Below are 20,956 nucleotides of genomic sequence, written 5' to 3'. Positions count from 1 at the left end.
CAGAGTATCTAACGCGGTGGTGCAACCAACTACACCCCTCGTTAATTGCCGAGCTGAGCTACTTAAGCTCCGACTTCATCGTTGGGCTCCAGCTTTACGGGATCTGCGTCCTCTACTTCAGTTTCCACGGCTGGTTCAGTCTTAACCTCCTTCGCGTCTTCAAGCAGCGAGTTGATCTCGGAAGGAAGATCCATGGGCTGCCCGTCTGGGCCCGCAGTGAAGGCGAACTCGCGTAGCAAAACGCGAAGCTCCTTCTCTTCGTTCAGTAGTAAAACAAGCTGAGGTGTGGGAAGCTTATGGAGCAGCAATGGGAACGATGCCGGCTGGATGAGCGCCGAGCACTTGACGAATCCCTTCCACAATGCGTCCTCCATCTCCCACACCCTTCTGTCAATGAGAATGTTTAGAAGTGATGCCATGTCGTTCTGCAGCGTCGGATACGCGGTGACACTGAGAATGAGAGTACGAAGCGAGAGCTTGGAGATTTTCTCTTCTTGAACCAAGACACGGCACACGTGGAGAAGCACATCGGACGGGAAAGCATGGCGGTGTTCCACACAGAAGTTAATGGCGTTGATCACCTTCTTTTGCATGCTTGGTTCACTCTTCAGATCGACGTGATGCAGCGCCACCAGCAAGTCGATTGGAGCTACCACCTGCGGAGGCATTGCTTCTAGTAGCCGCGTAATGGCGACGGACAGTCGAGCCTGGGGCAGCGACAGCAGCTGGGGCAACAACGGGAACAGAATTTCACCACGGATGCTGGGCAGCACGGGAATGAGGACCGAAATGGAGTCAGGAATGTGCTCGTGGCCATGGTACAGCTTCAAAATCTGCTGTACGAGTTCATCGGTAGCCGACGACGATTCATTCGGCCGTCCACGGATCGACAAGATCTGAATAATATGACACACCAGTCCTAGAGCGTTCGACTCATACCCGTGCAGCTGTGCGACAACATTCACACTTCCGCGTTGCTTGAGATGCTTGATGAGCTTTTCAATGGCACGGAAAACCACTTGGCGTACGGTTTCAGATGCGTACGCGTACGTCGCTACCAAATGCGTTAACAAGGAGGGCTTTTTCGCACACAGTGCCAGGTACAATTCCAAACGTCGAAGAATCTCCGGCTCGCTGTCCAAGGGCTTCGATAGTTCGGTTTCACATTGAATTTCGTCGGCATAAGCGCGTAGTTCTTGGCAAGTGTCCTTCTCGGCACACGAAATTTGCTTTACTTGCTTCTGAATCCAATTGTCTTCTTTCGTTGCTTCCATGGGTTCATCGGCGTTGGTGTCCTCTTCACTCTGACCGTTCGCGTCGTTTTCGTTGTTGTTGCCTTCATTCGCAGTCTCGGGCATCGCTTCATCCTCATCTTTTGCACTTGGTTGGTCAACTTTTGCAGGTTCCCGCAGCGAGTTAACTAACTTGATTGCGAATTCTTCAATGTCGTTTTTGAGAGCACCAATACCATAGAGCTGGTTAGCCACACACCGAATGGTAGAGTTTCGATAGTGCTCGTCTTCGTGGCACGTGTACCGCAACAAAAGGAAAAGACATGGTGCCTGACAGGCCTTCCGCTCCTTTGTAAGATCACGCAGCAAAGTGATACCGAGTACAATCCCAGCCTTCTCACCAAACAGCGATATAATCATGTGAAGAATTCCCACCGGTACACGTGGTAATTGTGCCACGAGGCTCCCAAACAGCTTCTTGTCCGCTGAAGAGGACAAATCCATCTTTTTCTGCAGTGCGTCAAAGAAATAGTTGACAACAGTCTGATAAATCTTAAAATCCGTGGTGCCAGGCGGATCCACTGTCTTCTCCGCGGTGATCGTACCAAGCTGACAAGTCGTAGCGCGAATATACTCTTGAGAAATCAAATTTGTCGCCAGAGTTGATCGCACAGAATAATCGCCCAGTACGAAGTCCAAAATCTTTTGGTAGACAAACGGCAGCTTCAGTGATTCACTTGCCGCCACCGGCTTGCTGTTTTCGTCCATGCTAAGCAACCATGGGCTGGACGCGAGTCGACAGACAACACCTTCGCGCAATGCCTCATCGCCCCGAATCTTCACGCCATACTCGTTCTCCAAGATTCGCACAAGTGCATCGACTGCCATTTCGTGTTGCCAAACCACATTTTCTGATTTCAGATGCACCTGAATGACGTTGTCCTCTGAAACGGATACCAGTGGCTCCGCAATCGTAGCAGCATTCTTCGATATCCAGTCGCTTACTTCTTCAATGACTGTCTCGTCAAAAATTGGCACCAACGCCGGTTGTTCCTTACTCTGTGCTTGTAATCTCGGATCGCGTCGGAGTCGTGGGTCCCGCATTCGCTTGGAGCTTTTCTCAATCGCCAAAACTGATGAAGGAGTCGCAAGCTTTGCGAGCAAGCTCGACATTCGCGCCTTCAATGCGCTAGGAACGAGCTCTAACTGCAGATTAGGTGGCGCTGGCGGCATATTGAAGGCAAAGCTCTCCAGCACTAGGTTGGCTACTTCCACCGCTTGCATATTCACAATCCCATCGTGCGTCACCTTTTCCCGAGAAATCGGAGCTGCTGAAGACCCTGAAAGGTTCACACGTCTACGCTTGGCGTGGGCGTTTGCATTTTCCACTCGCTCCGTGATCGACTGTGTGGCTGTGCGTTTACCGATCCTTGCTCTACGCAGCGATGCCTCTGTAGGAGCAGAAGTATACCTCCTTCGCTGCTCCTTGCTTTTTGTAATAGCAGCGAACGCGCGTTGAGAAGCACCCACCGCAATCAAAATATCCGTCACCTCGTCCGAGAACGCCTGCGCCGCTGGGTGGCTCAAAAGCTTGCCTAGGTTCGCCGACAACGTCTTCTGGATAGCCGGATCTTCCGTTCCAGGCGTCGCCACCGTAGTTGAGAGTGCAATCAGCTTCGGCAAAATGTGCGGCATATGCTGCGGTCGCACCGCCGCAAGCAGCGACAACGAGTTCACGGCCACACTTAGCTCCCGTCTCGCCAACGCCAGCTTGGCGTCCGACGCCCCGGCGACAGTCGCGCACATCCGCTGCAACAGGAAGACACCGAACTCCTCGAGCTGCGTCTTCACCAGAATGGCTTGTGTGCCAGCACTTAGTCTGTCCAAGCTGCAGGCGTTCGGCTGCACATTGGAGCGCATCGGGTCTCGGTACACAGACGCGTCCTGAGCCGTGCTCAAGAGCATCACGCCGCTCTCCAGCAACTTCCAGGCCCGCAGCCACACCGCCGCGCTGCGGTTGCTGCCCCCCGTCTCGGGTGGGTTGGCCACGACGTCTGCCGCCGCTTCCAAGCAGCGGATCGTGGCACCCCACGCACTCCGGGGCTCCACGTCCGCGTGGTTCTCGATGCTCTCGGCGTGCAGCACCACCTGGAAGCTCGCGTGCAGACTGTTGAGCGCCAGTTGCAGCGCCAAGACCACGTTCTTTTCCGTCGAGTGGCTCAGCAGCAGAACCGTGTGGCTCACGTGGTAGAGCCCCGTTAGGAGCGCGGCCGCCGTGTCCACGGCCTCAGCCGACGCTGTATTCTCTGTGCCGGCGGCCGCCGCCGCCTCCTGCGCCACCAACTGCAGGATCGCAGCCACCAGCGCCGCGTTTCGCAGTTGCGCGACTTGGCCCAGCAGTGGCAGAGCGCTGCGCAGCACACGGCGCTCCTGGCCCGACGGGTCGCGGTGCTGCACGATCTCCTGCACGCGGCGAAAGAGCTCTGTCTGGTCGGCGTTGCCAGTCGCGCCCTGGAGCTGCTCCAGCAGCGCCGCCACCTCTCGCTCCGCGCCGTCCATAGTCAATAATGCGGGGTTTTCCCTTTTTGACTATTGTATTGGGACTCCCCGCGCGAAGGAGTGATGGTCGTATCTCGGACAGTTTTGTCAAAAGCGGGTGCTCGGATTTTATTGCCCCCTTTCCACAATAAAGATGAGCGCGACCCGGGAGGTGTTGGGCAACCAGCCGCTGGTGATCGACAATGGCAGCGGCCTCATGAAGGCGGGCTTCGCGGGTGGCGAGACGCCACAGGTGGTGTTCCCGTCCTTCGTGGGAGCCACTAAGCACACGCGCATGATGCCGGGCGGCGCGTACGAGGGCGGCGACGTGTTCGTGGGCAACCGCGTGCAGCACCACCGCGGGCTGTTCAAGATCCAGTACGCCATGGAGCACGGCGTGGTCACGGACTGGAACAGCATGCACCGTATCTGGCAGCACGTGTACTCCAAGGACATGCTCAACGTACAGAGCGAGGACCACCCGGTGCTGCTCACGGAGGCTCCTTTGAACCCCGTGGCCAACCGCCAGCGCGCCGGCGAAGTGTTCTTCGAGGCCTTTAATGTACCATCACTCTTCGTGTCCCCGCAGGCGGTGCTGAGTCTCTATGCCTCGGGACGCACGACTGGCGTCGTGCTGGACGTGGGCGACGGCGTGGCCCACGTCGTTCCCGTTTACGAGGGCTTCACGCTGCCGCACGCCATCACCAGGATGGACATTGCAGGACGCGACGTCACGCGCCACTTGCAGCTGTTGCTGCGCCGTGCAGGATACAACTTCCAGACGTCGGCGGAGCGCGAGGTGGTGCGCGAGATCAAGGAGAAGCTCTGCTACGTGGCCTTCAACCCCACCAAGGAGGAGCAGCTGGAAGCGGAAAAGTCGGCGCTTGCCGTCAAGGATATGCTCAGTGTCAAGTCCAAGCCGACCGGCACTTCGGGTGATGACACCTCGGCGTATTACCTACCGGACGGCACGCTACTCAACGTTAGTGCCTTTTGTTATGGTTGGGATCTTTGCAGGTGTTTGATGGATTAACGTGTTTTTTTTACGTGTTTTTGTTGTTATTGCAGATCGGTCCTGAGAAATTCCGCGCCCCGGAGGTGCTGTTCCGACCGGAGATTATCGGCTCGGAGGCACGTGGCGTGCATGAGTGCTTGGTACAGGCTATCATGAAGTCGGACCTGGACCTGCGGAAGACGCTCTTCTCGCAGATAATTCTTTCCGGTGGCTCGACGCTCTTCCCGGGCTTTGGTGACCGCTTGCTCGCCGAGGTGCGCAAGAAAGCGCCGAAGGACATTAAAATTCGCATCTCAGCACCGCCCACGCGAATCTACTCTACATGGATCGGTGGCTCCATTTTGGCTTCGCTTGCGACTTTCAAGAACATGTGGATCACCAAAAGCGAGTACGAGGAATACGGCGCTTCCATCCTGCACCGCAAGAATTTGTAGGCGTTGGAGAGAAGCACAGAAGAGTATTCGCGGGCGTTGCTTCACTTCGATTCTATTGTTGTTTTGGTGTGAAGCGAGCGAGGCAACAACTTGCGGTTGTTCTGCTGGCGTAGAGGGTTTGAAGATTGGGAGTGGTCGAGTAATACAGACGAAAAAGCTTTTTAAAATACGCGTGTCCATGGGGTTTGTACTTCTCCTGAATAGCTATTTACACTTAGCTGTGCACTTTCGTCGTTGCGTTCTATTGCATCGATGCGATGACTACTACGGTAGCGGCTTAGTGTGAACTGTCGAGCATACCAGCTCGAGAAGCGCGCCGCTGGTCATCCTGCTGCCTCCGTCTCAGCACCACGACCGAAGCGGCCCAGAACATTACACCCCACGCCAGCCAAACCACAGCAAATAGTAGCACGTCACGAAGACCAGCGTGGTCCTCCGAACAGCGCGGGTTAAGCTTCGCTTCGCCGTCGATCTCCACGGTGCCACACAGAGGAGCCCAGGAGTCCTTGATAACACCGAGAATGATAGGGGACGGCACGTCACCTAGCGCGTGAATGATCAACGTGTTGGCCGCAACGGCCATGGACTGCCGCGATTTGGGGAAGAGCTCAAGTACGGCAATCGTCTCGGGCACGGAAAGCGCGCACATGCAGAAGAGACACAGGGTGAGGAAGATCAGGCAGGCCATCTTGGTGCTGGCAAACGCAACCATCACGAGCCCGAACACGACTGCAGCCAGCATGAAGTAGAACAGCGCCTTCACAGAGATCATGCAACGGCGACCAATCTCGTCCGGGTGTTTCTTAGCGAGCCAGTCGACCAGGATACCTCCCACAGGAGTGCCAATGGTGCCAGTGATAGCAACAAGTCCGCCGAAGATGAGCGACACGGTCGTCTCGCTTTCAAAAAGTCCCAGGCCAATGAAGATGGCAGGACTGAAGGTGCTCATGGCCGCCAGCGAGAACGTGTACGCTGCGTGTCCGAGGATGATTAGTAGGAACGGCACGTTGCTGAAGATAGCCCACCACTCCACCATGAACGACGGCTTCGGCATGGGCAGACCGCGGTCTTTGTCCTCCAGGAACGCCGTCGAACTCATCTTGTCGTCGTCGGGGGTAGCCACCACTACGTCGCCTTGCTTGTTCTCCAGCTCTTCCGCGTTCGCCTCATTGGCCGGAATACGGTTCAGCTCGTCCGGCACGATCACAAGACAGCAGACCACGAACCCGACCATAATAACACCCTCCACGTAGTACGCACCAGCCCAGCCCAGTCCGGAGCTGGCAAAGATCGACCCGTAGATGTAGCCGACGGCCGTGCCCACCGTGATGGAAGCCAGATAAATGCCAAGATACAGCGAGCGTTTGGCCGGGGGAGCAAAGCGGTTGATAAAGGGCGTCGCCGTGCACTGGAACGAGGCTTCACCCACACCGCTGACAAGGCGACCGAAAATGAGCACGTAGTAGCTCTCGGACGCCTGCGCGATGCCGCAGATCACGACGGCCACGACCCAGACGCTCATGCCCAAGGCAATGATGCGGAAGGGTCTGTGCGTGAGAGCAAAGTAGCCGAACACAATGGAGAAGATGGAGTAGCTGGCGATGAAGGCCGACGTGAGCAGGCCGAAGTACACGGACTGGCGCAGCACACTCACGCCCAGCGTGTCCGTGATGAATTGATTGAACTTCTCGGGGGCTCCGGGGATGATGCCGCGGTCGACGTAGTTGAGCAGGTTAATGCAGCATAGCAGCACGATGGCGCCTTGCTTGCCGAGCTTGTAGGATCCCATGCTGCTGGACGAGGAACTGGACGAGCTGAGCAGCGGTTGTGACAGCAGCGACGCGGTCTCGAGGTCGTCGTGTTCGGAGTGCGTGGCGGAGGGGGTGAGACTGTCAGTCACGGGCCCGTACGCGGAGACTTGGGGAGTGGCCATGAGCGCGGCGTCTTCGCCCTCGACCAGCTCCATCAGCGTGGACCTTCTCCGATACATTCGACTTCGTACTTAATCGAGGTTTATATGGGCATTTGTATGCGCTGGTGGTAATGCCTGTCGCTGGTCGCGCCGTGTCAATGCACGCAGCGAAGACCAGGCTCCTCATGACAGAGCGCCAGATTACAGATCCTGCATGCTCTCGTGGTCGCGCCCCGGATGTCTGGGACTTATAATAGACTCTGTGTCCAAAGGGCCCCGCTTTGCGAATTGCACCCATCGATGGCATCAGAGCACAAGCAGAGCTGACACCGACGATTTTTCCGAGACCCTGCACATCATCGGAGTGCAGAGCTCCGATACATGTAGTTACTTGGTAGGATTTGTGCATCTACCAAGAATGGTTATTAGAGTTCGGACCCTGCAAAGGGGACACAGTAACGCAATATATCCTCGCCTTATTATAAGAGCTCCGCGGCGCTGGCACCGGATCCGATGACTCGGTAGTGTTTCCAAATGTTCACTCACACCAAAGACCTCAGACCAGCTTCAACCTGTTGATTTGTAGTCTTCGGTACCGTCCTCGCAGCCACTCTGGACTCCAAAGCCAGGGAGATTCGGCAAGTTGGGCAGAGTGATGGTCTTTTTGTTGCCTTTTTCCGATGCTTCAACTGCGGCTTTTGGAGTCCCTCTTTCGCTTCGTTACCGGTACAGTAAATTGCTATGGTCCGTGACTGTTGATACTGAGCACCCCGCCTGTGATTATGCTTGACCCAGCGAGATTGAGAATCTCCCCAGGAGCACCACGGTGTAGGCTTGACCGCTTGAGAAACCAGCCCTGGAGATAGTTCCTGCTTACCATGTGTTCGTTCATCAGGTAGATGCTACGAGCCGAGTTAATGTCTCAGTCGCACACGTAGCGCAGTGCGGGCATCTGAAGACTTTCTGCCTCGTTAACCCGCGGTTGATTCTTCCGCAGAGCGAGCACGTCTTCCTAGTGAACGGCTCCGTGCACACAATCAGTCGGCCTCCAGTCCTGGCCGTCTTCTTCTCCCGCATATTTCTGAACTTGTACGGCTACCAAGTCTATATCATCCGAGCCGTCTTCTTGTTGATGTCGCGAGGACGACCATCAGGGCGATTTCGGCGTCGTACCATCTCCGACACTCGGAACTCAGATAGCTGCACCTCGCGGTAGGTGAGGGATAACAACTTGGTGACCTTCTGATGCAAGTCCTTCACTCTACGCTTGGTCTTCTGGTGCGTAGCGTATATGGTCTTGCTCATTCGCTGCCGCTTGCGCGACTGAAGGTCCTTCCTTGACTTCCGACGGAGATTTCTAGGTGCGTGGACCGGTAGTTGCAGCCGTTGAAGTGTGCCCACGCCGAATGGATTGCTTCTTTAAAGTATAGGAAGACCGAATCGAGCACTTTCGAATTCACTTCGAAGTGGTACGCTGGAAGGTAGTCCGTGCGGGTTTGTTTGGTACAGATTGGCCGGTACCGACGTAAGATCGTTCAGCCAGAAACAGTCCTCACTCGATCGCGTCACGACTTCATTCCAGACCGCTCGGTATGTGCCGAGCATCTTCTTCAGGAGCTCGCGCTGTTAAGGAGTGGGGTCAAGCTCAATTTTGATGCAGCTGTTGACGTCGTCGTCTTGGAGCATTGGGTCGTCGAAGTCGATATCGCGCATTGGGGTCCTTCTCAGGACGGACTGGTTGCTGAGATTCCTCAGACCGAAGAAGGACGTGCCCACCAGCGGAAGGGCAAGAACGCCCCTGGACTCACCGCTCCGTTCAGAGAAGTCCTCAGCAACGGGTAACCACACCTCCTCGACGACATCTTCGTCCCACCAGGCCGGTCGGTCCACCGCTTGAGCTTCTTGTGTCAAATAGCAGAATGAGTAGTCGGTCTGCATGCATGAGACTCGATTGTACGCTCTCCTGAAGACACCGCTAAAATTTTCGCATCGGGTACGTGCTCAAAAAGCCACCGCCAAAACGTGAAGACGCCGCTAAAACTTCCGATTGCCTTCGGGTACGCGCCCATACTGACGCAAACGCTTGGCTCAGACTGATTGATTCTGGTTGAATCACTGGGCCGTAATCGCTAATAGCGATTAACTGCCCCGAGTTGCGCCAGATAGCGCTTTGATCGCGGCCATGTTGGAAGTCTTTGTTGTGTCATATCGCTAGATGCTGTCACGCATTATTCATCTCACTCTATTCTGCGGCTGCCGACTTTCGTCGCTGCTTGAGCGGCGGCTCGTTCTCTTCGGCCTCAGCGTTCCCGCCCTCCGCCGACGCCTCCTCCACGTCCTTGGCCGTCACTGCCACACTCTTCCTTTTCAGACTCTTCCGAGCCTCTGCCTCTGCCGCTGCCGCGCACTTGTCGATCTGAAACTCAAAAACCACAGGCGTCGTGAGCTTCGTGCGTCGCACCGCCGGGACGCCCACGCCTCCACTGACCGAAAGGGAATCTACACGAGAGTCTACACGAAAGTACTTTCGTGCAGCACAATCCGGCCCAAAACGTTTGATACGCGGCACTTCATATTCAGTTATAGGTTGCCTAGAGCTGACAATTGCTCAGAGTAACGGCGGCGTAGCGGACGCTTCGTGTATTGACGTTAGAATTTGGTCTCGAAATCTCGTCATGGGTTATTACACAAATGGAAAGAGCCCCGCTGTACTTCGAGGCACCAAATGTTGCGGGTAATATTGCAGCAGCGCAGGAGCCGGCAACATGAATACATGTACGGCTAACCATACGCCCTTACTCCGCGCGACGCCGGCGAATGCCATCGGCGGCGGCATCCAATCGTGGTGCCATCGCGGATTTGAAGTTGAAGGCGGAATGAGCCAATCAGAAATCGCGTCTAATCAATCGCCTAATTCAGTAGACTGTCGAAGATGGGAGGATTTTTTTCAGGATAGACGAGTGAGTTGCCTTTATGTACTGTTTGCAGTTATTAAAACGCTACAGCCACATAATCTATGTACGCATCATACACAACATAAACCAGACCGTTTCTCATTGGCCCGCGAAGCGGCGCAGACGGCGCGTCACGGCCCGACGTCACCGCCTGCCCATCACCACGGCAACAGCAACATGCAACCTGCATTGCAAGAGGCGTCCGCACTCGAATGCTCAACACCCCAGGGTTGTCCGCCGTTGCGTGGAGCAAAGATCATTTTACAACTCCCTCGGCAGCGAGCAAGTCCGTCGAAGGCCCTCCGACCGCCGTCGATCCTATCACAACGCCATGACCACCACAAGCGTCACCACTCCCAAGAAGTTCGAGCTCGTGTTGGACGGCGAGTCGCTCTGCGCCGAAGACCTCGTCACGCTGTCCAAGGGCGCCACCAAAATATCGCTGAGCGAGGAGGCCTGGAAGCGCGTATCCTGCGGCCGCGAGGTTGTGGACAACATCCTCAAGGACAAGACGCGCGTGGCCTACGGCATCAACACGGGCTTTGGACTCTTCTCCAACGTCATCATCGGCCCCGAGAAGCTCACAGAGCTGCAAGAGAACCTCATCCGCTCGCACTCGTCGGGCACTGGCGAGCCGCTGTCGCCGGAGCAGACCCGCATGCTGCTCGCCCTGCGCATCAACGTGCTGGCCAAGGGCCACTCGGGCATCCGCGTGTACACACTCAAGCAGCTGGTGAGCGCCTTCAACGCCGACTGCCTGTCGGTGGTGCCAAGCAAGGGCACGGTGGGCGCCTCGGGCGATCTGGCCCCGCTGGCTCACCTGGCACTCGGCATGATGGGTGAAGGCCCCATGTGGGACAAGATTGGCGAGCAGTTCGTCATTAGCGAGGCCTCGAAGGTGCTGGCCAAGAACGGACTCAAGCCCGTGCAGCTCGGTGCTAAGGAGGGTCTGGCCATGATCAATGGTACCCAGCTGATCACATCCGTCGGCGCCCAGGCAGTCGTGCGCGCCCAGAACGTTGCGGACTGCGCCGACATTGCTGTGGCGCTGACGCTGGAGGTACTCTGCGGTACGGTGAACGCTTTCCACCCGCGCATCCACGCGGCTCGCCCACACACCGGGCAGATAGAGGTGGCTTCGCGTATTCGCACTCTGCTGCGTGCCGACAACCCGTCCGAGTTGTTCCGGAGCCACAACTACGAGGGCAAGGTGCAAGACGCCTACACGCTGCGCTGTGCCCCGCAGGTGCACGGTATCGTGCACGACACGATCAAGTTCGTGCGCGGTGTGCTCAACGTCGAGATGAACAGTGCCACGGACAACCCGATGGTGTTCACGGGCAGCGCTGAAGTGACAACGGACCTGACGCCTTCCAACCAGACAAACGAGGTGAAGCCCGAGCCCGAGATCGAGCAGCCCAAGGCCGAGCACGAGATTACCGACCTGGATGACGCCAAGCAGGAGATCAAGCGCCTCAAGGCCCTCGTGGAGCAGAAGCAGAAGCCCGTGGAGCACCCTGCTGCTGGCATGAAGCGCACCTCCGACACCTTCTACCGTGGCGGTGGCGGCTTTGTCATTTCTGGCGGCAACTTCCATGGTGAGTACCCTGCGAAGGTGCTGGACTACCTGGCCATCGGCATCCACGAGATCGCCAGCGTCAGCGAGCGCCGTATTGAGCGTCTCGTGAACCCGACGCTGAGCAACCTGCCGGCTTTCCTCGTGCCCGAGGGCGGCCTCAATTCGGGTTTCATGATCGCTCACTGCACGGCGGCAGCGCTAGTTTCGGAGAACAAGGTGCTCACGCACCCGTCGTCGGTGGACTCGATCTCTACGAGCGGAGCCAAGGAGGACCACGTGTCGATGGGAGGCTTTGCTGCCCGCAAGGCGCTCACCGTCGTAGAGCACGTGGAAACTGTGGTGGCCATCGAGATTCTGGCGGCATGCCAGGCGCTTGACCTGCTGCGCCCGCTGCGCACCACGGAGGCGCTCGAGACCGTCCACGCGCTGGTGCGTACCCGCGTGGCAAGGTTCGACAAGGACCGCGTAATGAAGCCGGACATCGACGCCGTGCTGGATCTCGTGCGCAGTGGAGCGATCTGCGAGGCCGTCGCGCCGTTCCTGTCCAAGCCCCACGAGCCCGAGCTCTAAGGCGGTCAGCAGTGACAACAGTTTAGGAATGTCCAGCGTATCAATCAAATAAACCAAACTAGAACGGACTGCATGCAAGTTGCATTGCCTTAGAGGCTAGCTCGAAGTCCTGCAGTTTATTAGCCAAGTTGAAGCCGTCCCTTATTGGCCAAAATAATGTTTTCTACACGTTACAAAAGATCGTCACCTTCATTCAGAAATCGGCCGCGCAAGGGAGAAGACCAAGCAGCAGAAGCCCCCCGAGCTCAACAAGTTGAAGAAGATGGCGAGCACGACGCCCGTCAAGAAGTACCGCTTCACGCGCCAGGACTTCCAGCCGCTGGCCACCAAGCCGCTGCACTTCGACATGGTTTTCGACATCACGGAGGAAAAGGTGAAGGTGACGCTGCAGACGACGCTCACGCACACGGGCAAGGACGCGCTCTCGCAGCTCAAGCTCAACGCGAAGGAGCTAGAGATTCTGTCTGTGGAGCAGTTTGACAAGTTCACGCCGTTGGGTGATGGGAAGGACTTTGTGACCCACGTGCAGAGTTTCGCGGAGCCCCGCGCACTGGAGTACGAGGTGGACAAGGAGGACCATTTCCTGGTCGTCAAGTTCGCCAAACCCGTGCAGGCTGGAGAGGAGTTTGTGCTGCGTACGGTGTCAGTGGCTACTCCGACGGAGAACATTCTGGAGGGACTGTACTTCGACTACACGCCCGAGGGCGCCCCCAAGACCATCATCACGCAATGCCAGCAGCACGGATTCCAGCGTATTGTGCCGTGCGTTGACACGATGGACGCCAAGGCCTACTACACTACTACGATTGTGGCTGGCAAAAACTACACTAACGTCATCACGAACGGAGATCTAGCGCCTGGATACCACACGGAGACTGGTGTTCCTGTGTTCCACCCTGCGTCGGAAGTGCTGGGCGGGGAGGACTCGTCTCGTCACGTCCTCAAGTACTACAACCACAAGGTGAACATGGCGCCATATCTGTTCTTCTTGGGTGTGGGCACGTACGAGACGTTCCGTCGCACGCTGGAGTTCCCGGACGGCGACACGACGTTGCTAGAGATTCTGGCTTTCCCGGGGTACTTCGAGTCGGCTGATGCCAAGGCTGCTGTCAAGATGCTGCACGACTCCGTACTGTGGGTGATGGTGAGTCTGGGCCCGGAGGCTTGTGAGCACCATGACGAGCGCAAGCGCATGTACGAGCTGCTGGAAGAGCGTGAGGCGCTCAAGGCCAAGGAAGGCGAGCTGTGTCTCGGGCCGAATGAAGAGTACGTGAAGACCCCGCTGAACGCTCCTGATGCTGCACGACTGGCTGCTGTTCGTGCCGAGTTGAAGGAGCTCCTCAAGGTATGGAAGAAGACCGGATATAAGTACACGGGTGCTGTGTACCGCGAGATCGCGATGGAGAACTCGTACTACGGTGGTATGGAGAACGTCGGAAACACCACCATCGTAAGCTCTTGCCTGTGCCCCAGCTGCCGCATGGACGACAAGTCGTACGAGTACATGGAGCACGTGAAGGTTCACGAGTACTACCACAACATCAACGGCAGCCAGGTCACTGGACAGTCCCCGTTCGAGATCTGGCTGAACGAGGCTGTCACGGTGCACATGGAGCGCAAGCGTGCCGCCACCATTTTCGGTGAAGATTACAGTCGTCTGAGCGAAGTGCTGTACATGTTCACTCCTGCCATCGGACCTCTCGCGCAGGACAAGTCTGCGACGTCTTTGTCTGTCGAGCCGCAGGGTTTCAACCAAACGCAGGAGCTTGTGTCGGTTGTGACCTACTCGAAGGCCCCTGAGTTTGTTCGCATGGTGGAGCTGCTCCTAGGCGAGGCTGCCTTCCATAAGGCCCTTGATAAGTACCACACGAAGTACGCGTTCGGCAATGCAACGAGCATGGAGTGGATCAAGTGCATGGAGGAATGCTCTGGACAGAACCTGCAAAACCTGGCCAAGACGTGGCTTAACCGCCCGGGTCACCCTGAGGTGACGTACTCTGCGGAGTACAAGGCTTCGTCGAAGGAGTACGTCGTAGAGATCTCGCAGACGGGCTTTGAGGACAAGCCTGAAGGCAACAATGGTCCGTGGGAGATTCCGATCGATTGGTCACTTGTGAAGGACGGCAACTCGATGAAGAATGGTGTGTTCCTCGTGAAGACGAAGGAAGCCAAGCTGGTGATCTCGGATGTGACGGAGGAACCGGATTTCCTGTCCTTTGCTCGCGGCTGGTCGTTCTTTGGTAAGTCGAGGCAGACGAACCCGTCCATTGCGCGGCTCACGAAGCAAGCACTGTCGGACCCGGACGCGGTCAACAAGTACCAGGCCTACCGCAGTGTGGCTGATACGGAAAAGGCGAAGGTCATTGAGGGGCTGTTGAAGGGCAACAAGCAGGTGGAGATTTCGCCTGAGTTTGTGGAGCTGCACGGCTCCATCCTGTTCTCGGATGAGCTTACTCCTTCTGCGCGTGCCCTGACATTGGTGGAGGCCAAGACGATTCCGAGCCGCGATGATTTGAGCCACCACTACGCTGCGATAAAGGAGGCAACGACCGCGCTACTGCAGTCTGTATGGACTAAGTACTCTACAAAGATCGAGGCGGCATACACCAAGTTATGCGAGGCTGCTCATCCCGGCCCGCACGTTGAGCAGTTCCAGGAGCGTGCGCTCAAGCGCCACTTGCTGCTGCTTATTGTGGCTGGTGGAAAGAGTCCTGTGCTCACTACGACTCCTAAGGTTGCGCCTTCGGTGGCACCGCACAAGCTGGCGCTTGACCTGCTGAAGAAATCCACTTTCGTCACGGATCAGACTGTTGGCTTCCGCCTCGTGTTGGAAGATGAAAGCTGTGCGGATCGCGCGAAGGTTCAGGAGGAGATTTTCGAGGAGTGGCGCAAGACGCCTGACATGCTGACGAAGTACATCAGTATCGTGAGCAGCCTGGACTCGAGCGACGTGGGCAACCAGATTCTCAAGTTGCTGGCAAACCCGAGCTTTAACCCGACGCAGTCCAGCCACGGCCGCACACTGTCGCGTTGCCTATCGCAGATCCGTGATTTCTCGCTGGCGACCGACGAGGGTCTCGACGTGATGGTGCAGGCCTTTGTGAAGATCGGCAAGGTGAACCAAATGTCAGCGTATCCGTTGTTGCAGTGCTTCGACCACCTGGACCGCTTCGACGATGCCACCAAGGCGAAGATGTTTGTGACACTGGAGCGCATGCAGGACTCGATCGACAAGAAGAAGGAGGAGTCACTCTACAACCAGCTTAACATCATCCTGGAGAAGAAGCAGTAAGCCGTGCTGCCGTGTTAACTAGACATCGGTGCGGGAATGTTTTTTTTCATGAAAGCAATGCTTCAGAATCGTAGTGATAACGCTAGTTGACCCTTCAAACTGCGTGCCTCTTCGTGCGCAATGCAAATCTTGCGCATGGAGAAGCATGTTCTTAAGCTGCTTGTGGCGGGATTGCACCATCTCGTCCACTTCGTACGGGTCTGCATTGGGTTCGCTCGACACTATGCAGATGCTGCAGCCAGGTCTCCGCTAGTGCTGCAGGTCGCAGCGTGGATGGCGAGGACTGTCAAACGCCCCTGGTTCCGAAAAAGCCGCAACGCTTTGTATCACTGCGCTGCACTCATTGTCGGCTCCACCTACGAGGACGAGTATGTGGCGTTCACAGCTCGCAAACTCGTGAAGAACGACGCGTACCGAGACCGACTACTTGTTCCAGAGATCGAAGACCTTGTGACGTTGTGCGATGCTCTGCGCCTTACCTTGCCACAACGGAAAGCGTACTTTCAGTGCTTCCTGCACGTTGACTTTATGAGGCGATCCAGTGTATCACGCGCGGAGCTGCTACGCTACTGCAACTTACGAGGCACGCCACTTACAAGTTTTTTATTGCCGAATGCTAAGGCAGCGACACATCGAGAGACTGTAGGGAATCGTTGGGATGTCATACAGCTGATGGTCGCATGCTTCTCCATTTGTACTGCGGATATTGTCGAGGTGCGTCACGTGCTGATCATAGATTTCTTCAATCTATTACACTTAGGTTGTGTGAATACAGGTTGTCCAACTTGCGGTGGCGGAAGCCCTCTGCCTCCAAGATGCTGAAGCTGACGAAAGCGATAATGAGATACCAGCGACCGAACAGGTTGAAAAAGAGGAGATGATTGAGCAAGAGGACAGCAAAATAGTGGAGAGCGATAGACAACCAAATCGCGGGGAAACTCCCAGCATTTGCCAGCAGATTGACCAGTGCCTCGCATTTTTTGTGGGTGTCCCTGATTCGTTTGAGCGCAGTTTGCAAACACTGTTGGTTACTCTTTACGATGACAACCGTGCCGGAGACCAGCACGAAAGTAGCGAGACAAAAACGTCACGCATCAGCTTCCAGGAGATCCACGGAGCATCTACCATTTTTGATGTCGTGCGATTATTCCCCGGTGAGCGAAAACCTTTTCATTTTACGGGAGGGCTCGTATGTTCACTTTTGTTCCTGGTTTCTAAAGTGCAGTACTCATCTTCCCATGCATCTGGACGCTGCGCGTGCTTCGAACACGAGTTCTGGGCGTCAAAACGTGGCAATATCTGCAGCAACGCCGCATACAGCTTCAACCGTACCTCCCTACCAGTACCCTGTTCCTATCTATCGCTGATATCATAGCGGCGTCTCAAGTTCAGCTGCAGGATAAACGCAATCAGGAGGATACCATTTTGACTTCAACTGGGCCCCAGGAGGACCTCGATAGTGCACCATCAGCAGCATTATTCAATTATGGGGAGAGTGCCAGAAGCGACAGCGCGAGCTCGAGAAAGTCTACCCCACGCAAAGTGATCCCGTGCTCGTACGTCGTTATATGGATATGCACACGACCAACAAATCACCTCATACTTTGTGTACGTGCCTTTAAAGTGCTAGCGAACTGGCAACATCCGACGGAGAGACACCATCGTACGTGTTGGAAGATCCCAGCAGACTCAGGCTGGCCTTTGACCAGTGTTCTACCCTGGCGGAAGCATGGCGAGTCACAGCAAACCACGCCCTGGCATCCGTTTATATTCAGTGTCTACTGGAAGATGCGTCGGCGATAGGTGAGGAGGAGCTAGAAGCAGAGTTTGAACGAGTCACCAAGCAAATTTTTGCGGGGAAGCTAAGTATCGAGCGATCCGAGCGAATCCGTCAGCGACTCGTGAAAGAGTTCGGCTATCGCTTCACTCACACCCTCCTGGCGAAGAGCAGCGTGAAAGAGATGAACCACGAATCGAAAACACCTCTGGACGAACGTCGCACCGAGCAGCGCTATGCGAAGGCATGGCGTGGCAGTGGTCTTACCGAAGACAAAGCTCTGTACTGGAAAGAGGTCTGCGTTGCGATTCCACGTACATATCGATCCAACGTCAGCGAAAGCCTCTGACGCTTTGTTTTGCAAATATGGTGCAGTTTGAGGATCCAGCAGCCAAGAGACCGTTCTATTACAACGTTCGGACGGGTGAGTCTCGCTGGGAGAAACCTGCCAACTTCGTCGGCAAGAAGAAGGCGAGAAGGAGGCGGAAGCCGAAGAATACTAAATCACAGGAACAACCTGCATGAAGTAGGAAGCCAACAATTCTCAAACTTCAAAACTCGAGGCTTCTGGATCAAAACCGCAGTCGATTTTCGTTTTATCGAGTTCATTTACCGAGAAACCATCACTTCGTAACCTGCCAGCAGGATGGCACTTGATTCTTGTAGCAAGTCGTAAATCGGACTCAATTCGGCATTAGTTGATGCACTCACGCGCTGCGAGTATGCATCGAGGCACTTCGTCATTTCTTTCCAAGCTTGCTTTTCAGCTTGCAGAGCCAAGCGAGAGTCTTTTAGGCACGGATAACCGAGCGGAAGCTCTCTCCACGACAGCGACAGCGCCGTTGACTTGCCACTTGAAGACGGTGGTGTGGTGGACGGCGATGAAGACTGACCTACGGCCGCGCGAGTGTCTAGCCAGTCGATGTACTTGGATGCAGTCCAATGCTTCATTTGATGTGGTAGTTGAAGCTCGGGGGGAGCGCGAGACGTGAGGTGGTGCCACACATTGCTTGGGCGAACCTTATCGATCGTAGTGTCTCGAAGAATTTCACTGTTTTCAAGAAAAATCATGTGGCGGAACGCGCGCAGCTCCTCATAAGCTGCGGCAACGTTGCGCAGTGGCAGAATATGCTCTAAGCGCAGCTCCAATTGAGCCATGTCATTCGCTAGGCGCAACTTACCGTTCTCAGTAAGCGGACGCACAAGTGATGCGTGGCGGATGAATACCGAGATTAGGCGCTCTACAAAATCCGCCAGGCACTTGGTGGCAAAAGCAGCGATGGGAAGTCGACGCAGATGCTCCTCTAGAATCACCGCAAAAGCGTTGCTGAATTCTTGCATATACTTGGACCCGCTCGTGCCTGGCGACGAACGATGCCCACCACCACTTCGAGGCGGTTCCCTCGAAGTTGGCATTCTTGCTGCAGCACTTTGATCGCCAAATGACTCGTCATGCATTTTCGCGAAAATCCCCTCCAGCAGCACTGCGAGAGCTTGTAGATAGTAGCCTAGCATGGCATATTCTAAGTCAGTGATCATCTCACGACACGGGGCTAAATTCTTCGTGCACAATGATTTGGCATCTTTGGGCGCGACTACCCCGGTTGCGGCCGCTCTTCCAGCTTGAGTTCCATCGGTAGCTGTAGCAGTTTCAATGCGGTTTACCACCTCCTCAACTGTGTCTCCCAGCAAGCTTAACACATTCATGAGCCCAACATTGTGAGCCTGAGCCGGTGTTCGGCCGAACGATGGCATCGTTGCTGCTGCTGCCTTGCCTTGATGCATGATTCGCTTCACGTTCGAACAGAACAAGTTTACAGCCTTCCGAACCTGCTGTAGTGCACCATCCAGCAGGACAGGGTCTTGGCCGGCTTGCTCGAGCTCAGAGAACATTGTGCGAGAAAGCGTTTGCATGTCACTGCGGCCGGGCGGCGATGCGTGGAAATTAGAGCTCTGAGGGAACATGAGCTGGATGGGGTTCGACATGCGGCGGTATGCGCGGTCGATAAACGCATCATACAGCGGTGCCATTGAATCTAGTAGCTGCGTACGCTCACCAACAGAGCCCGCAATCGGCACCAGTTCTCGCTCCAGTACACCATCTTGTCCGTTAGTGTCTGATGAGTTCGGTGGATCGGCCAGGAATTCCACACCCGCACTTTGTTTTGTGGCGGCATACAATTCGTTTAGAACTCGCGTGGCTTGGTCACGCATGCGCGGATATTCTGCGATGAGCACAGATTTCACAGCGGTATTATAGCCGAGCGTGGACGCGAAGAGCTCCCTCACGATGGCGCATGTGACCTCCCAGAAAGTGGCGAAGAGGGACGGCTCATCCGGCTCAAGCACCAGGTCCAGGTACCGTTTACCTGACGCTGGATCCACCATCTTTAATAGCACGCGCTGCAGATTCCACACTTGGAGAGCATGTGCGCGGATGACGTTAAACACATCTTGGAGTGCCTTCCACAGGTCAGACTTCTGCACAATGTTTCCAATTGACGGCCCATTGCTCGAGTCCAAGGCGTTGGAGCCATTGGTACCGGAACGCACAAGTTTTTCCTCAGAGATAGCAGCAGTGCACTTCCGCTCCACCTCCTGAATAACGTCATTCACCGATGCTTGAGCTGTAGTAGCCAAGTCTCCGAGGTAGAAGAGGATCTGTAGCGCGTCACCCACGTCCGCCTGGCTCAGACTCTGAATGCCTGTCCGCAACGTCGTACGCACTTCGCGCTTCAGGTTCGCGCTCAGCTTGCGCGTGGCCGGCAGCTTAGCACGCACAACACTGAGCTCCTCGAAGCTCTCGTCCTGCACCAGCGTCTCCATCTCTCTGATCGCGAGTGCCACCGACGCCATCTCATTCTGCCTCGTGTCTCCCGTGGGTCCGCCCCCATTCTCCGCCGCTGCCGTCGCGTCAAGATGATTCAACTCTGAGCCCAGTACGCGGTCCGACAGCTGCTGGAAGCGCAGCACTCGCCGCACAACGTCGCCGCACTGCTCGACGTTGCGGTAGCGCTGGATCGTGTCACGCAGGTTCTCGTGTTGCTCGCGCACCAGTCTCTCCAGCGAGTGCACCGACTGCTTCAGTTGCCCCACGGAGCTCTGCACCGATGTCACATGGTCCTGCAGCTCGTCCACAGAGCCCACCTGGCCTAGCAGCGTGGCGTGGTGCTCGCCGATGTGCTCCGAGATGACGCGGTCGATGCGCTGCACGGCGCCGTCCAGTCGCTCCACGAACTGCTCCGATTGGCTGGACTCGTCCAAGTCATCGTTGCCTCCCGCAAAGCTCGTAGCCGAGCTCGCGCGGCGGCGAGAGGTGCCGCTGACGTCCCGCGAGGCCGAGTCCCGAGCTACGACGGCGCTGGCGATGGCGCTCACGTTGCATTCTGCGCTCAGGAACACGCCTAGCTGTGCTGCACATGTACAGAGTGTTTGTCAGTTGCCCGTAGAGGTTTTAGCCGCTGCGTGAAGGCTGCGTACCATCGCTCTGAAGCTCGCGCACGACTTGCTCCATCGTGCAGATACACCTATGATGGGAGATAGGTTTTCGTGACGGAGGAGAGGTTTTTGGCGTTAACAACCCAGGTGAGCCTGACAGCAGTTGAAGTATATTGGAGTTTGTATGCGACCGACTGAATCAGCGTCAACACGAC

The 20,956-nt window shown here is 56.0% G+C and overlaps 8 protein-coding genes across 9 annotated transcripts; 4 read left to right on the top strand and 4 right to left on the bottom strand.

Annotated features, from left to right (window-relative positions):
• Positions 1-62: 62 nt before the first annotated feature.
• On the bottom strand, positions 63-3,791 carry KRP23_7031 (Symplekin; the record flags this gene model as incomplete). The annotated part of the gene is made up of 1 exon (XM_067892295.1): positions 63-3,791. The coding sequence occupies one exon, from the start codon at positions 3,789-3,791 to the stop codon at positions 63-65; it is 3,729 nt and encodes a 1,242-aa protein (XP_067744189.1).
• Positions 3,792-3,924: 133 nt separating this feature from the next.
• KRP23_7030 (Alpha-centractin) lies at positions 3,925-5,219 on the top strand (the record flags this gene model as incomplete). Its single annotated transcript, XM_067892294.1, has 2 exons — positions 3,925-4,752; positions 4,839-5,219. The coding sequence occupies 2 exons, from the start codon at positions 3,925-3,927 to the stop codon at positions 5,217-5,219; spliced, it is 1,209 nt and encodes a 402-aa protein (XP_067744188.1).
• Positions 5,220-5,496: 277 nt separating this feature from the next.
• On the bottom strand, positions 5,497-7,209 carry KRP23_7029 (putative sphingolipid transporter spinster-like protein 1; the record flags this gene model as incomplete). The annotated part of the gene is made up of 1 exon (XM_067892293.1): positions 5,497-7,209. The coding sequence occupies one exon, from the start codon at positions 7,207-7,209 to the stop codon at positions 5,497-5,499; it is 1,713 nt and encodes a 570-aa protein (XP_067744187.1).
• Positions 7,210-9,373: 2,164 nt separating this feature from the next.
• Positions 9,374-9,955, bottom strand: KRP23_7028 (uncharacterized protein; the record flags this gene model as incomplete). Its single annotated transcript, XM_067892292.1, has 2 exons — positions 9,374-9,630; positions 9,931-9,955. The coding sequence occupies 2 exons, from the start codon at positions 9,953-9,955 to the stop codon at positions 9,374-9,376; spliced, it is 282 nt and encodes a 93-aa protein (XP_067744186.1).
• Positions 9,956-10,416: 461 nt separating this feature from the next.
• Positions 10,417-12,234, top strand: KRP23_7027 (putative histidine ammonia-lyase; the record flags this gene model as incomplete). 2 transcript variants are annotated; one of them, XM_067892291.1, is made up of 1 exon in its annotated part: positions 10,417-12,234. In XM_067892291.1, the coding sequence occupies one exon, from the start codon at positions 10,417-10,419 to the stop codon at positions 12,232-12,234; it is 1,818 nt and encodes a 605-aa protein (XP_067744185.1). The 2 variants fall into 2 exon arrangements, with proteins under 2 accessions (XP_067744185.1, XP_067744184.1); XM_067892290.1 differs by having other exon boundaries at positions 10,744-12,234.
• A 262-nt stretch (positions 12,235-12,496) lies between these two features.
• Positions 12,497-15,526, top strand: KRP23_7026 (Aminopeptidase N; the record flags this gene model as incomplete). Its single annotated transcript, XM_067892289.1, has 1 exon — positions 12,497-15,526. The coding sequence occupies one exon, from the start codon at positions 12,497-12,499 to the stop codon at positions 15,524-15,526; it is 3,030 nt and encodes a 1,009-aa protein (XP_067744183.1).
• A 135-nt stretch (positions 15,527-15,661) lies between these two features.
• On the top strand, positions 15,662-17,828 carry KRP23_7025 (uncharacterized protein; the record flags this gene model as incomplete). The annotated part of the gene is made up of 5 exons (XM_067892288.1): positions 15,662-16,240; positions 16,302-16,680; positions 16,752-17,082; positions 17,151-17,598; positions 17,679-17,828. The coding sequence occupies 5 exons, from the start codon at positions 15,662-15,664 to the stop codon at positions 17,826-17,828; spliced, it is 1,887 nt and encodes a 628-aa protein (XP_067744182.1).
• An 84-nt stretch (positions 17,829-17,912) lies between these two features.
• On the bottom strand, positions 17,913-20,817 carry KRP23_7024 (Conserved oligomeric Golgi complex subunit 5; the record flags this gene model as incomplete). Its single annotated transcript, XM_067892287.1, has 2 exons — positions 17,913-20,716; positions 20,784-20,817. 2 exons carry the CDS (start codon positions 20,815-20,817, stop codon positions 17,913-17,915), a joined length of 2,838 nt encoding a protein of 945 aa, XP_067744181.1.
• Positions 20,818-20,956: the final 139 nt, after the last annotated feature.

The sequence above is a fragment of the Phytophthora ramorum genome, assembly GCF_020800215.1.
Source record: "Phytophthora ramorum isolate Pr-102 chromosome Unknown Phyram_PR-102_s0006, whole genome shotgun sequence".
NCBI classification, from domain to species: Eukaryota; Oomycota; class Peronosporomycetes; order Peronosporales; family Peronosporaceae; genus Phytophthora; species Phytophthora ramorum.
This window is presented reverse-complemented; position numbering and strand designations above follow the sequence as displayed.